Source organism: Thalassophryne amazonica, chromosome 3, assembly GCF_902500255.1.
Source record: "Thalassophryne amazonica chromosome 3, fThaAma1.1, whole genome shotgun sequence".
Taxonomy (NCBI): Eukaryota; Metazoa; Chordata; class Actinopteri; order Batrachoidiformes; family Batrachoididae; genus Thalassophryne; species Thalassophryne amazonica.
The window spans coordinates 72,334,673-72,349,221 of record NC_047105.1 but is presented as its reverse complement, the minus strand read 5'-3'; the positions used below and the strand labels follow the sequence as shown (position 1 = coordinate 72,349,221).

At 41.5% G+C, this 14,549-nt stretch overlaps 2 protein-coding genes across 3 annotated transcripts in view; one reads left to right on the top strand and one right to left on the bottom strand.

Moving 5' to 3' along the window:
- The window catches only part of atf1 (activating transcription factor 1), a 71,183-nt gene that overhangs the window by 6,795 nt on the left and 49,839 nt on the right, over positions 1-14,549 (bottom strand). For both annotated transcript variants that reach the window (XM_034166709.1, XM_034166710.1), the window contains one exon: positions 12,245-12,398. In XM_034166709.1, the coding sequence (XP_034022600.1) occupies positions 12,245-12,398 (154 nt within the window). The remainder of the gene's footprint in view (positions 1-12,244; positions 12,399-14,549) is intronic.
- LOC117507026 (piggyBac transposable element-derived protein 4-like) lies at positions 55-6,450 on the top strand. The gene is made up of 3 exons (XM_034166711.1): positions 55-1,739; positions 2,004-2,050; positions 4,482-6,450. Exon 3 carries the CDS (start codon positions 5,286-5,288, stop codon positions 6,192-6,194), a length of 909 nt encoding a protein of 302 aa, XP_034022602.1. The 5' UTR covers positions 55-1,739; positions 2,004-2,050; positions 4,482-5,285; the 3' UTR covers positions 6,195-6,450.

Genomic DNA, 14,549 nt, shown 5'->3' with positions numbered 1-14,549 from the left:
GTTCAAGCTTGGCTGATGTAAAAACATATGAATCAAATCCATATATTTTTTGCATAAAATAAAAAGGTTGGATACTTTTCTCACAGACCTCGTATATACAGAATAGTGATCGGCACGCATCAATTATTATTATTTGGGTGGGATTTCATTGACGGCAAAAGAGCTGATGTCACTGTATTTCCCTCACACAGTAAGCACATCCTGATCACTTTTTTCTGATGTCAAGGATGATAAACTAACTTTTTTATGGGGCCTTATCAATTGGTTATTACCAAACAGCTGGCAATAAAAAGATTTGTTTATCATCTCCAACAGCATGCCGAAATTGGCCCAAATCAATTTTTTAATAATCACCATTCCGTGTTCTGAAGTCTGCCAGTATCATCACTGTTGTCAGACTGAAGCTCTTCCTCAAAGGTTTCGACTCCCTAATTGTTGTCTAAATAAGCCTCAAAATGATAAGGCTGTATATCACCCACAGCTTCTTCAGACATTTTCAGAATCACCTTCAGACTGGACTTCACAAAAAAAGCTCCACACAAGAAGAAGAAAGAAAAAAAAAAAAAAAAATCAGAAAACAACTTGACCACCGACGTGTTTACAATTGATTTGGGCTTGAATCAGCTGGTTGCGTTCTGCCAATGACATAGCAACAACATGGCCGCTGCAACAACATGGCCGCTGCTGACAGCTGCAATAGAGCAGGCTTCAGCACAATTATCGACTTATTGTCCAGGATTTTTTTAAATATCAAAATTTCATCATTTTACGTAGTTATTCGTGCACATTTTTTGGTCTTACATACTCTTTAAAATAGTGCCACGCATTATGTGCATTAAAAAGTTTACATTTGTTCGAGTTACTCTTTTTTTCCCCCAAGTCTGCTGCAGAGTGGTACCTTAAAATCCAAATGCCTGATTCATGCTTCTCCGTGGCCATGCAGTGACGTCGATGTACAGCTGACCCTTTTCAAGTTCTCCATTGCATCTTTATGCAATTTACTGCAGGAACAGTGGCTTATTCTGGATTAATTTGTCCCTCAATGAGCTCCACTTCTTTATACAATCAATCTCCAAACCAACTATTTGAGCGTTTTTTTTCTGACTCTGTGTTGTAAAGTCGGTCATATTTGTGGAGTTTTATGCCAAACACATTTGATCCATGATTGAAATGTAATCAGCATGCGCACTGCAAAAAAACTTATCTTAAAATATTTTACTCATGTAAAGAACAACTGTTTAATGGTTTAGTCTATTAAAAAAAACAAAACACAACCGTCACAATATGTCGACAGCCTCAAATTGGCTCGTTCGGCTTTCTTCACAATTGTAATACATCAATGAGCCATAACATTGTGACCACCTGCCTGACATTATACCTGACCTCTGAAGGTGTGGTCTGTGGCACCAACACATTAGCAACAGATCCTTCTGTTGTTTCATATCACACAAGAAATCCTCAGCTCCCCACATGAATCAATAAGCCTTGGCCGCCCAAGGCCCCACTGACTGTTCACTGGTTTTCCTTCATTCAACCACTTTTGGTAGGTACGACCACTACAGATGACGAGTAACATCCCAGGAGAGCTCAAACTTTATGGCAATGTCATATAGCCATCACAATTTGACTCTTGTCAAAGTCACAAATCTTTATGCATCCCTATTTTTTCCTGCTTCCAGCACATCAACCTTGAGGACAATATGTTGATCTGCTGCTGAACATATGCTACCCACTGACAGGTATCACTGTAACACGACATTATATATGTATTAGGGGTCGACCAATATGTATTTTTAAGGGCCGATACAGATTAAAGGCAAGGTTGGGAGGCAATAGGGCACAGCAGTCTCGTTTGAACCCTGCGGGATTTGACCACTTATTGGGACCACTGCTCCCGTTGTGCAATATATACACACAGCATAGCTTCACATGGAAAAATGGTGTACTGCTTTGTTTTCAGCTGCAATCACCGAAGCAGCTGCAAAAAGTTTTTTTTTTTCCAGTTCCCAGTGGAGAAGAGACGATGAAGCAGATGGGAGACATCATGTCGGTAAGTGTTACCTACACAGCTAATCAGAGTAGCTCTGTTCTCTTGTCTGCAAAACCGTGTCGACATGTTTGTGCTCCGGGTCATAAACAAACCGCAACACATCCGCTTTCCCACCGCATCGTCACGTTTTCTTTGCATTTTCACTTTATTTGCGTGTAATTTGCCCAAAAACTCAGAGAAAATGCTGTTTTTCCCAACAGAAGTAGAGAAATTGCATCATATTGTACCCCTTTACCTCTGTCCTGGCTGCATTTCACTGGTTGCTGGTACATTTTAGAGTTCATTTTAAAATCCTTATGTTCGTTTTCAAGTCCCTCCATGGTTTAGCTCCATCGTACCTCTCTGGGCTTCTTTTGTTTAAAAGGGTGATTCTTTAACTACGGGCACTACTGGCCTTGTAAATGTAATTTCCACCACACCATTGCCTTACAATATAAAGCGCCTTGGGGCAACTGTTTGTTGTGATTTGGCGCTATATACATGTGCTCTGATGTCACTGTTTATCTCCATAGAAACTACCCAAACAATCTTTCATACAAACTGTTTAAAGGGACATTACAGTGTTGTGGTGGAAATTACGGCAATAGTGTGGGACAACTACATTTTGTTAAAAAAAAAATCACAACAGTTGTATGACACTGAATACCCCAATTATGTTTTGATTATTTTACTGATATTTTATTTAGATTTATTTTAAAACATTAGAAAAAACGTTTCTTTACCATTCATTTTTATCATTGAAGATCAAAAGTCTCGGTGTGGGACAAGCACAAAACGGCAATACTTGCATATAATGATGCTGAAAAAAGGTGAAAAAGTCATCATAGACTACTAAAACAAATTTCTTAACACACTTTCATTGTAAAGATAACTATAAAAGTGTGAAATTTCCCCTTTTTTCTGTTTTTCATACAATATGATCAAAGGACATAAGTGCCCATAGTCTAAGAATCACCCAAAAACGTTTGACACCAACAAGGCATAGTTTTATCATTTTCAATTGCATTTTAGTTTTATTTTGTTGTTCTTTTCTATGATATTGTGTTTTAACTTATTATTATGTTTGCAGTGTATAGCACCATGTGCCAGCATTGGTTGTTTTGAACCTTCTGGAGTCCAATGATGCACCCTAACGCAAAAGTCACATCAACTCAACCAACTCAATCAACTTTTTTTTTATATAGCGCCAGATCACAACAGACAGTTGCCCCAAGGCGCTCTATATTGTAAGGCAAGGCCATACAGTAATTATGAAAAACCCCAACGGTCAAAACGACCCCCTGTGAGCAAGCACTTGGCTACAGTGGGAAGGAAAAACTCCCCTTTAACAGGAAGAAACCTCCAGCAGAACCAGGCTCAGGGAGGGGCAGTCTTCTGCTGAGACTGGTTGGGGCTGAGGGAGAGAACCAGGAAAAAGACATGCTGTGGAGGGGGGCAGAGATCGATCACTAATGATTAAATGCAGAGTGATGCATACAAAGCAAAAAGAGAAAGAAACAGTGCATCATGGGAACCCCCCCACAGTCTACGTCTAAAGCAGCATAACCAAGGGATGGTCCAGGGTCACCTGATCCAGCCCTAACTATAAGCCTTAGCAAAAAGGAAAGTTTTAAGCCTAATCTTAAAAGTAGAGAGGGTATCTGTCTCCCTGATCTGAATTGGGAGCTGGTTCCACAGGAGAGGAGCCTGAAAGCTGAAGGCTCTGCCTCCCATTCTACTCTTGCAAACCCTAGGAACTACGAGTAAGCCTGCAGTCTGAGAGCGAAGCGCTCTAATGGGGTAATATGGTACTACGAGGTCCCTAAGATAAGATGGGACCTGATTATTCAAAACCTTATAAGTAAGAAGAAGAATTTTAAATTCTATTCTAGAATTAACAGGAACACATGACCTAATTAAGCGGATGTAACATTCAAAATGCTGCACTGAGGCTCCCTTTGAATACGTGTGGAATGTGGAGACTTCAACCTTTACAGCACTTTTAAATTTTGTTAATAGGCCTAGTATAACTTGACTTATGAGTATTTTTTATGCCATGCATTTTCATGAATACTATTGTCATTTTTCGCTGCGCGCTTATGTACACTCATGCAACCAAAAGGATCATTTCCTTCTCTACTGCAGCAGCAACAGTGGTGGGAAGAAACATAACTCCTTCTTCCTCATTGGTTGCCTCCTGAAATTTTCCACCAATCAGAAGGCACTAAGCTCACGCGTTCACTAACCCCACGTGTTTGATCACAGCCCACCCACGCCATGTGGGTCCGATTGTGTGTGCATTTTCTCTTTGTTACTGGTGGGAAGTGTGTGTGGTTAGTGTTTTGTTGTTGTTTGGGGTTTTTTTTGTAAAAATTAGGCATTTTATGAATGTTGAGCAAACGCTTCAGTTATTTTTTTAGTTCAAAAACTAACTGAAACTCTTGCTCCACAGGAAGACGGAGCGTGCACCACGTCGTCAGAGTCTGAAACAGACAGTGAGGATTCTGGTGCTGAAAGAGATGATTCCTCTTCTGTTCTGGAGGAGCAACCAAAGCAGGTGGCTCCACCCACATGCGCACGGAGATCTGAAGAAAGGGTTGGAGCGTGCGCTTCTGTTTCCAGATCCAGATCTCCGCTCGGACGCACACCGGAGACACGCCCCAGCGCTGACTGACGGAACACGGAGGACGATGCAGGCACTGGTCCAGCAGTAAGCAGATTTCAGCCTTGGAGAACACCAGGAGTCCAGGTTGATACGCTTTCCACCCAAAATCCAAAAGACCTTTTTCTTTGGTTTTTTGCAACTGACACAATTAGAACAATTTGCACCAACACCAGTTGCTGCAAAAAACAAGGCATTAGGGAAAAAATACAACTGGACAGACATTGAAATGGAAGATCTGCACAAATTTTTTGTACTTCTGATATGCATGTCACTGGTGTCACTGCCAAGTCTCCAGGACTACTGGAAACAAAATCATATTTTGTCTGTGCCCTTTCCAGTGAAAGTAATGTCCAGGGACATATTCTGGAACATCCACCTAAGTGATACAGATGAGGATGTAGAAAATGATAGAAAAAAGGGAACAGGAGGTCATGACAAGCTGTTTCGAGTCAGGCCTCTTTATGATGACATCCTCAGTGCCTGCCAGGCTTATTACCAGCCGAGGGAGCTGGCAGTGGATGAAAGGCTGGTGGCGATGAAGGCAAAAATTGTAATGACTCAAGATTTGAAGGACAACCAACAAAATGGGGCATGAAACTTTTTGTGTTGGCTGTTTCCCCGCTTGGCACTGGGTACCACATTTACATGGACAATTTTTACACGAGTCCCAAACTGTTCATGGACCTGGATAACATGAAGTTTGGGGCATGTGGCACATACAGAGAGAACAGACGAGGATGCCCCAGAGGGAGGGCAAATGCTCTCACAAAAAAATCTGAAAGAGGATCTATTAGATGGATAAGAGAGGGGCCTCTAGTGTTTGTAAAGTCGATGGACACATGGGAAGTGTTTGTGTGCTCCACCATCCATCATGCGTTTTCGGGTGAGACAGTGCAGAAAAGGGTGAAGGATGCGAAGGATGGACGCTGGATGGTGAAAGACATTCCCTGTCCTACCCCAGTGTTGGCTTATAATAAAAACATGGGTGGAGTCGACCTATCTAACCAGCTCATCCAGTACTACTCCATCCATATGAAAACTGCACGCTGGTACACAACAGTGTTGCTGCAGTTCCTTGACATTGTAACCACAAATGCATTCATCTCGCATCGTGAGATCAGCAGTATCAAGCAAGTGCAGCCCATGACACACAAGGACTTTATGATGGAGCTGGTGTGTCAACTGTGTGGCACAGACAAAACAGATGTCCTGCAGAACAGGAGCCAGAACCACGTTCCTGCGCCAACTGTGATGGGCACAGATCCTTGCCAAAAGGCCAGAAAAGGCAGATTGAGGTGCCAACAGTGCCTTCAGGTGGACAAGAAGAAGAGTGACACACCGTGGATGTGTCAGGCCTGCAATGTACCCCTCTGTGTTACATTGGACAGGAATTGCTTTTTGAGTGGTTCAAATAGTTTAGCATGTCCTGCACTACATTGTACATATGTTTTTGAAATTTACCATTTATACTTACATTCTAAATCTTATTTTGACATCTGATTGTTTTTAAATAGTTTAACATTAGCATTTCATGCACTATATTTGTACATGTTTTTGAAATTCTAAATCTTATTGTGAAATCTGACTTATGAAAATAGTTCGTTAAACAAGTTTGTGTTTTTCACAGTAAAAAAAAAAACTTTTTTTCTACTCGGATTTTATGTTTTTTGTGTGATTTTAGGTTCACTGGGTTAATACAGTGGGTCAGAATGAATGAACAACTGTAATATCACACAGGTTAGGTTGTGCTGAAAAGAATGACGCCAATCAAGTTGGCATGGTATTTAATAAACACTTCCAGACACTGTCTTAATGTATTTATAAATTGTTTAGGTTGTTGTTATTATATACACTCTATTATTATTATTATAATTTATTATCATTATTTTTTATTTTCTCACTTCTATTTTGTAATTTGATTTTGAAATAGACCGCAATGGAAATAAGTATTTTCACTTTCTTGTGTCATTCATGTATTTTTAACGTATTTACAATTTTATGCACTTACGCTCACACTTTTAATATAAAGATGATTTACTGCCCCCTGCTGGAAAGGCGTGCAAATCCAAAATGTAATTAGCAATGTTAGCTAGTATTCATAGCTTCTCCAAAACTATTAGTCTTATTAGTGTTCCGTTTTGGCACCGTTCATCCTTGATCCAAAATACATAGATACGAGCGTGTTCACCAAGCAATGCAACAGCAACAGTGAAAAAAAAAAATTCTTCAAAACAAGTGGAACATGTATTTGTTTTTAAGTATGGACCACTAGGGTCTTGAGAATGTAGTTTTTTTTTTTTTTTTTTAACAATCTCTATTCTCTGAATAAAATCCCGGTCGCTCTTTTGCATGAAAAGGCCCAAAGACTGGAATATTTTGCCAAAATAATGATCCCTGCCCCACAAAAGTGTCTTTATTTACAGATGATCAAAAGACACATTTCCAAATATGTATGGAACTATGCTAACTTCCTGCACAGTTTCATTGATGCCAGTTGTTGCACCATGCAGGGAACAATGTGTTAAGTTTGATTTTTTTTAATAGGTCCATTATTTCACTTGCTGTAAAAACTAAATCAGAAGAAAGAAGAAAAAAAACTGTGTTTGAAACATGCCTTCCGTAGTGCCCAAGAGGTTTTACATCAAATTAAAGGCCAAGGTTTTGTAGGAGTAATTTACTAAAAGTAAACAAAAGCCTGATTTTACAAGGAATGGACCATGGCTTTAAGGATTTACATGCAATTGAAAAGGCCCTATTAAAGGGACACTCCACTCCTATTAAAATAGTAGTTTCTAAAAGATAAAGATAATGATCAAATCAACCTTGAAATACAGTTTGATAATTATTGGAATTTAATTTTTGAGAATTTTTCAAATGAAGTTTCCTCCAGTTGCCTGTGCTATGACCTCACAAGTGCTCTTAACACACTGTTGAATGTAAACACGTATAGAGATGTCAGTAAAACGTCTTACCAAATCTCAAAGGCTAATGATTTGACTAATATTCATAAATAAGAGCAAGAAATATAATTTGCTACTTTCTGATGTCACATTATAATTTAAGTGTAAGACTTTCAGGTATTTTACTGCAGTATCTATACATGTATAGAGGCTGTGCAAAATCAGCACTTGTGACTTCATACATGTAGCACATGGAAGGCTGTCAGTTTTTTTTTAAATCATAAAAATTAAGCTAATCTATTGCAAATCTTGTTTTATTTAAAATGTCACTGTTTCAATATATAATCTGTTATTTTATGGGTTAACATTGATGAGTAAAGTGTCTCTTTAAGCACCCAAACATACCATCTATCCATCCATCCATCCATTTTCTTCCGCTTTATCCGGAGTCGGGTCGCGGGGGCAGCAGCTCAAGCAAAGCCGCCCAGACCTCCCGATCCACACACACCTCCCCCAGCTCCTCCGGGGGAACCCCAAGGCGTTCCCAAGCCAGCCGAGAGATGTAGTCCCTCCAGCGTGTCCTGGGTCTTCCCTGGGGCCTCTTCCCAATGGGACGTGCCCGGAACACCTCTCCAGCAAGGCGTCCAGGGGGCATCCGAAAAAGATGCCCGAGCCACCTCAACTGACTCCTTTCGATGTGGAGGAGCAGCGGCTCGACTCCAAGCTCCTCCCGACTGATAAGATATTAATGAGTTATTTAGTGAAAACCAAAGTCAAGATGGCTGCCATGGGGGCATCTTGATTATTGGAGCATGCCACGAATCTATATGAAACATCCTTACCACCCTAACATACTTTTAGTACCCTGAGAAAATGAAAACAAAAAGACTGGGCATTTTTAAGATTTATAAGGCAGAAAATAAAATCAATATGGCTGCCATGCATGTAGTAGCCATCTTGATTTATCAGAGTGGGATGTGAAAGGGAATCCCAAAACACCGCAGTATATTCCCAAGGGGTGCTACATAAAGGGAAAAAAGCAGGGGGCCTAAAACAGATCCCTGCGAAACCCCAAACTTCATGTCCCTAAGATCAGAGGAAGTGCCATTGCACAACACACAGTAAGAACAACTGGACAGGTATGACGTCAACCATGCAAGGGCAGTTTCAGTAATCCCAAAATGATTCTCCAGCCTATCGAGTAAAATAAGATGCTCCACAGTATCAAGCGCAGCACTAAGATCCAACAGCACCAAGACTGTAGCGGTATCCGAGTCCATTGCTCGCAAAAGGTTATTCACAACTTTAGTAAGTGCTGTTTCTGTGGAGTGATATTTTCTAAAAGCAGTCTGCAATGGCTCAAAAAGATTCTCAGTGAGGTGGTCCACGAGCTGTCGCAAAACCACTTTTTCCAGGATTTTAGAACAAACATGATAGATTTGATATTGGTCTATAATTTTTCAATACACTAGTGTCAAGATTGGATTTCTTAAGTAATGGTTTAATCACTGCAGACTTGAAACATTTAGGAACAGATCCAGAAGTTAATGAGAGATTTATAATTTCCAACATAGTCAGTTCAAGAATGGGCCACAGGTCCTTAAACAGTTTTGTTGATATAGGATCAAGTAAACAGGTTGTGCTTTTAGTAGACGTCATGAGCTTCCTCAGCGCGCCTAGCGAGATACCATCAAAATGTGTAAATCTAGGTAACACCTCAGTGGGAGCATCCACCTCCATAGCAGTATGCGGTGGTTGGACAAAGGCCTGCTGAGATATCCTCAACCTAATATCCTCAATTTTCTTCTCGAAATAGTCCAAGTCCTGTGCTGAAAAGGGAGAGTGAATAACAGGTGGCTGTCCATGAATGAGAAATGCCAGTTTCAAACAAAAACTTTGAGTTATGCTTGTTTTTATTGATCAAATCAGAATAATAGGCCCGCTTTATAGCCAGTGGTGCATGACTCTAATCCAAGACGGCATCACACAACGCAAGGTGGAACACCTCTAATTTGGAACTACGCCATTTACGTTCCAAACCTGTAGCCTTCTGCCTAAGGTCACGCAAGTAACCACTGAATCAAGGCAACTGTGCCTTGAAGGCATGGCCCCAAAAGAGGAGGTGCAACCTTATCCAGTGTAGCCTTGAGCGCTGATTTCAAGCCATCCGCAAGACTATCCATTGACTGAACATTCTCCAAACCTGAAGCCAAAATTTCAGGCAGTCTACTTCGAGTTCAGTCATAGTTGAGGGATTAATGCGTCGCCGCAGAAGTAGACAAGGCTTTTGCATGTAAACCTAATAAATGAGTGGTCAGAGACCAACCAAGGCAAGACGCAAAATGTCGATGTTTGTGACAGCAAAGCCATGTGCGAGAACCAAATCAAGGGTATTTCCACTAATGTGCGTCGAATCCTGAATGCATTGCTCGAATCCTAATGCATCCACAAGTTCCATAAATGATTTGCAGAGGGGATCACAAAGCTTATTTATATGAATGTTAAAGTCACCAATAATCAAAATGTTGTCTGCACTAGCTGACAGGCTAGAGATGAATGCACCAAATTCATCTAAGAATTCAGAATATGGGTCGGGAGGCCTATAAACAGTGACAAAATAACATGACTGATTTCCATACTTTGACCCTGACAGTACGTAGCATCATGGGCAGAGTGGACAGTCAGATGCTCAAACAAATTATATTTCTGACCCCCAACAGCCAATAAGGTCAACCTAGATTTATATACACATGACTGAATGTATACGCTGGTGGGCAGACCTCATTCAGAGGAAGAACAGCTGTGGGTTTGAGCCAGGTTTCACATAACCCAATCATATCTAAGTGATGAACCATAATTATATCGTTAATCAACAGGGATTTCAAGGTCAGTGATCTGATATTAATGTGACCCAAACTGAAGACTTCCGTGGGGTTGACAGACTGACATCTTTGAATAGGCCTGAGCAGCTTAAAATCCACTCCATATTTTCCATCCAGCACCTGGAGAGTGTCAGAAACCGCTGTCATCACATCAGGACTACAAGTCCCAGAAGGTGCAGTTCTCTGATGACGTGAGCACCAAGCACCGATGCGCTCAGCTGACCAGATAACCGGCACAGACAACCCAGTCCGATGGAATACAAACTTTCTCCGGGAGCCTCTGTGGATGCAACGAAGTCGGCGGAGCAAGCCAAGCTCTCTGATAGCGAGAATGTCCCGAGGGACATTATTGTTGTTCAAGCTCCGTAGCTCAGCTGCAGAGTAGCTTAGCATCGCGCTAGCCGAGGAAGTGAAGTGTGCCGTCATGCAGTGCAAAAAAGGCACCAAACAATCACAAATGGTTAAAAATGCACACTGAACCACCAAGAACCACGCCAAATACATACCCAAAGGAAAAATTACACTCAAGCCACTAAAAACCAAGTTACAAACGAGAAAAACCAGAGGAGCAGCGAACACACAACGCCAGTCTCCTGCTGCTCAGATTGTCACATTCCAAACAGCCAATGTCAGCTCTCCCCGGTTTTAGTGATCAAAGCCCCCCCCACACACACAGAGAGAGAGAGAGAGAGAGAGACTCAAATTTTTTGAAAGGGCCACCCTTCCACACCATCCCCACCACTTGGTTGCTTCTCTCCCTTGCATCAGACTCTTATTAAACAAACATGTAGGTTGTGATATCAATTTGGGGTATAAAAAAATAAAATAAAATAAATAAATAAATAAAATACAAATATATTAAGCAGTACAACTAAATTAAGCAGTACAACTAAATTGGGGAAAGAGAAAATAGTCATCCAAACACCAAAATCACAAAATTCTCTGGGGGCGAGTCCCTGCTGACAAATGTTGACTTTCACCAAAAAAAGAACCCCACCACCAACACCCCATTTCAGATCCTGCCTGCGGGATTGGTTGTTGCTGTGTTCCAGTCCTTCAACAAGACTCAGAATGGAAGGCTCACTGGTTTTCCTTCATTCGACCACTTTTGGTAGGTACGACCACTACAGATTGGTAACATCCCGGGACAGCTTTGTGCATCCCCGTTTTTCCTGCTTCCAGCACATCAACTTTGAGGACAAAATGTTAATTTGCTGCTGAATGTATCCTACCCACTGACAGGTATCACTGTAACACAACATTATTTCGATGTGTGTGTGTGTGTATATACATATACAGGGTGGGCCAATAAAATGCTACCACTTTTTGATCGTACACAAGTTTTTGAAATGAGAACTTATTCGAAAATTTTATTTACAGACTTGTAACAGAAGCATCAAATTAACATTTGATACCAAAGGTTTCCCACTTTGTCTCTTGTTTTCCGCACAGTTCAGTAATTGATGACATGTTCAATCCACGCTCTTCTTTGGATTACAGCTGCAACACGCACACTGAAGTTTGTGATGACATTGCCACACATCTCAAGAGGGATTCTCCAAATTTCCTGACAGATGTTGGTCTTCAGGACCTCAATGGTCTGTGGGTTGTTGTAGTACACTCTCTAATTGTACGAATTAAAAAAGTGGTAACATTTTATTGGCCCACCCTGTGTGTATATATATATATATATATATATATATATATATATATAGTCTAGTTTTCTGACTTTGATAATACACCCTGAAATTCAAAACTGCGTATTTACCTGTTTTTTGCGAGTCTAATTTCCCTCTTCAGTGTTGGATCGTCAGCCTTGCTATCAGTTAGACCCATGGGAGAAGACATGACTACGGTCTGAGGCAGAGAGCTGGATGTGGATGCTGTGCGAATTTGATATGTTTGCACTTCTCCACCAGCACCTGACAAGAACACAAGATGACAAGGTAAGACCAGGTTTAAAGCTGACAAAGCAACAGCAGACAAACATGATCTGAACACAAAGACAGCTGTTTTGTGACTCCTCCCACTGTTAGACAGGGCTGAGCCAGGTAAAAACTGCCATTTTTCCTGTCAAGGTTTTCTCAACAGATTCTGGTACTTCAGACCATACTAATCAAAATAAGATTTTGTGCCATCTTGAAATTTGTCCAGAATCCAGTGGTAGGAACTGTTGTTTTTTTTTTTTTGGCATGATTTGGTGAGTTACGCCGAAGGAAATAGCAATTATTGTCTTAAAAATCATAACCAGGCGTTTCCATTGTGCAAATCCAAGATGGCCACCGGACGAGGCCCCCTAAACTTCAAAGTGTCGTATCTCCTATTCTGGAAGGACTACGGCCACACGTCTGGTGTCTAGCCATAGGTTTTTATGGTCAAGGAATCCATTTCCACCAGTATTTTGCAAATCAGATCATGCAGTCTATCAGAAAATTCAATATGGCTGCCAAAGCCATTGCTCTACTATACTAAATGGTCTAGGACTTGCTCTTAAGCTGATGGAGCAATAATGTGTGATCAAGGGGCATAGTTTGATGAATTCATATTTTCAATTCAATTTAAGGGTTCTCGTCCCATTTCTGAGTATTAGATTGGCGGGAAAGCTTGTTATCTCTGATTTGCCAAATCGACACTCCTGGTATGTTAGTTTTTAGTGAACTAAAATCATTGAAATATCATTTACGAATCTATTTTCCAGTTCACAAAATTGTATGGCTAATTTACTGGTATATGCGGTCTATTAGAAAAGTATCCGACCTTATTATTTTTTTCAAAAACCATATGGATTTGAATCACGTGTGATTGCGTCAGCCAAGCTTGAACCTTCGTGCGCATGCGTGAGTTTTTTCACGCCTGTCGGTTGCGTCATTCGCCTGTGAGCAGGCTTTGAGTGAGGAGTGGTCCACCCCTCTCGTCATTTTTTTCATTGTTTAGGAATGGCTCAGACTGCCGCTTTGCTTGATCAAAATTTTTTCAGAAACTGTGAGGGACATCAAAGTGGACACCATTCAAGAAATTCAGATGGTTTTTGGTGAAAATTTTATGGGCTTCAAAGAGATTACTGAGTGTTACTGTCGCTTTAAGGACGGCCCAGAGCGACTGGTGGTGCGCCGCACTCCGAAGCCGCCATCGACAGGCTGAGCGACCATGTCATTTCTAAACGGATGGCTGTATGGATCCGTGACCATCGTGTGCAATTTCTTTGGTTATCACAAGAGCTGGACATCAACCATTTTCCGGCAGATTTCACTTTTAACAAGAGATTTTGTCATGGAAAGCCGAGCGGAGGCTTTGCGCGTCACGATGGATTCGCTACTGGAACGAGACAAAACCACCTCCGTTTTGGTCTCACAGGACGGCTTTGAGATGGCATTCAGACAGCTGTCGGTGGTTTTTCCATCGAGTGACTATCTGAGAAATTGTGGATGTGCCTGGACATGCCAGAACATCTCCTGTGAGGCTTCATCACGGCGTTGCTTTGCGCCATGCGGCACCACTGCGACGCGGAATTCCTCCGCTCTTCTTTCCATGACAAAAACTCCTGTAACAGTGGAATGTGCCGTTCATTTCCAAACTGGATGCTGTGTTTTATCCGGGACGTCATCTGGCTAGCACAGGAATTGTGAAAAGACGTGGACATCAGCACTTTTTCGGCACATTGAGAAAGACGTGCGGAGGAATTCCGCGTGTCGCGGCGGTGCCGCATGGCGCAAAGCAACGCCGTGATGAAGCCTCACAGGAGATGTTCTGGCATGTCCAGGCACATCCACAATTTCTCGGATAATCACTCGATGGAAAAACCACCGACAGCTGTCTGAACGTCATCTCAAAGCCGTCCTGTGAGACCAAAACGGAGGTGGTTTTGTTTTCACGGAGGCAGTTGCACAACCAACTCTATCAACGCTGTCTGTTGCGGGATCAATCAGTTCAGAGGCTGAGAATGATATTGCAGCTTCTGTGACAGTAAACGGTGGCTTTTATGAGGAAAACAGCAGAATGGAATTCGAAATTCTTCAGGTACCGAGACACACTTTGAGACTCTGGTGCTGGACAGCGGCGTGCATTATTTCCAT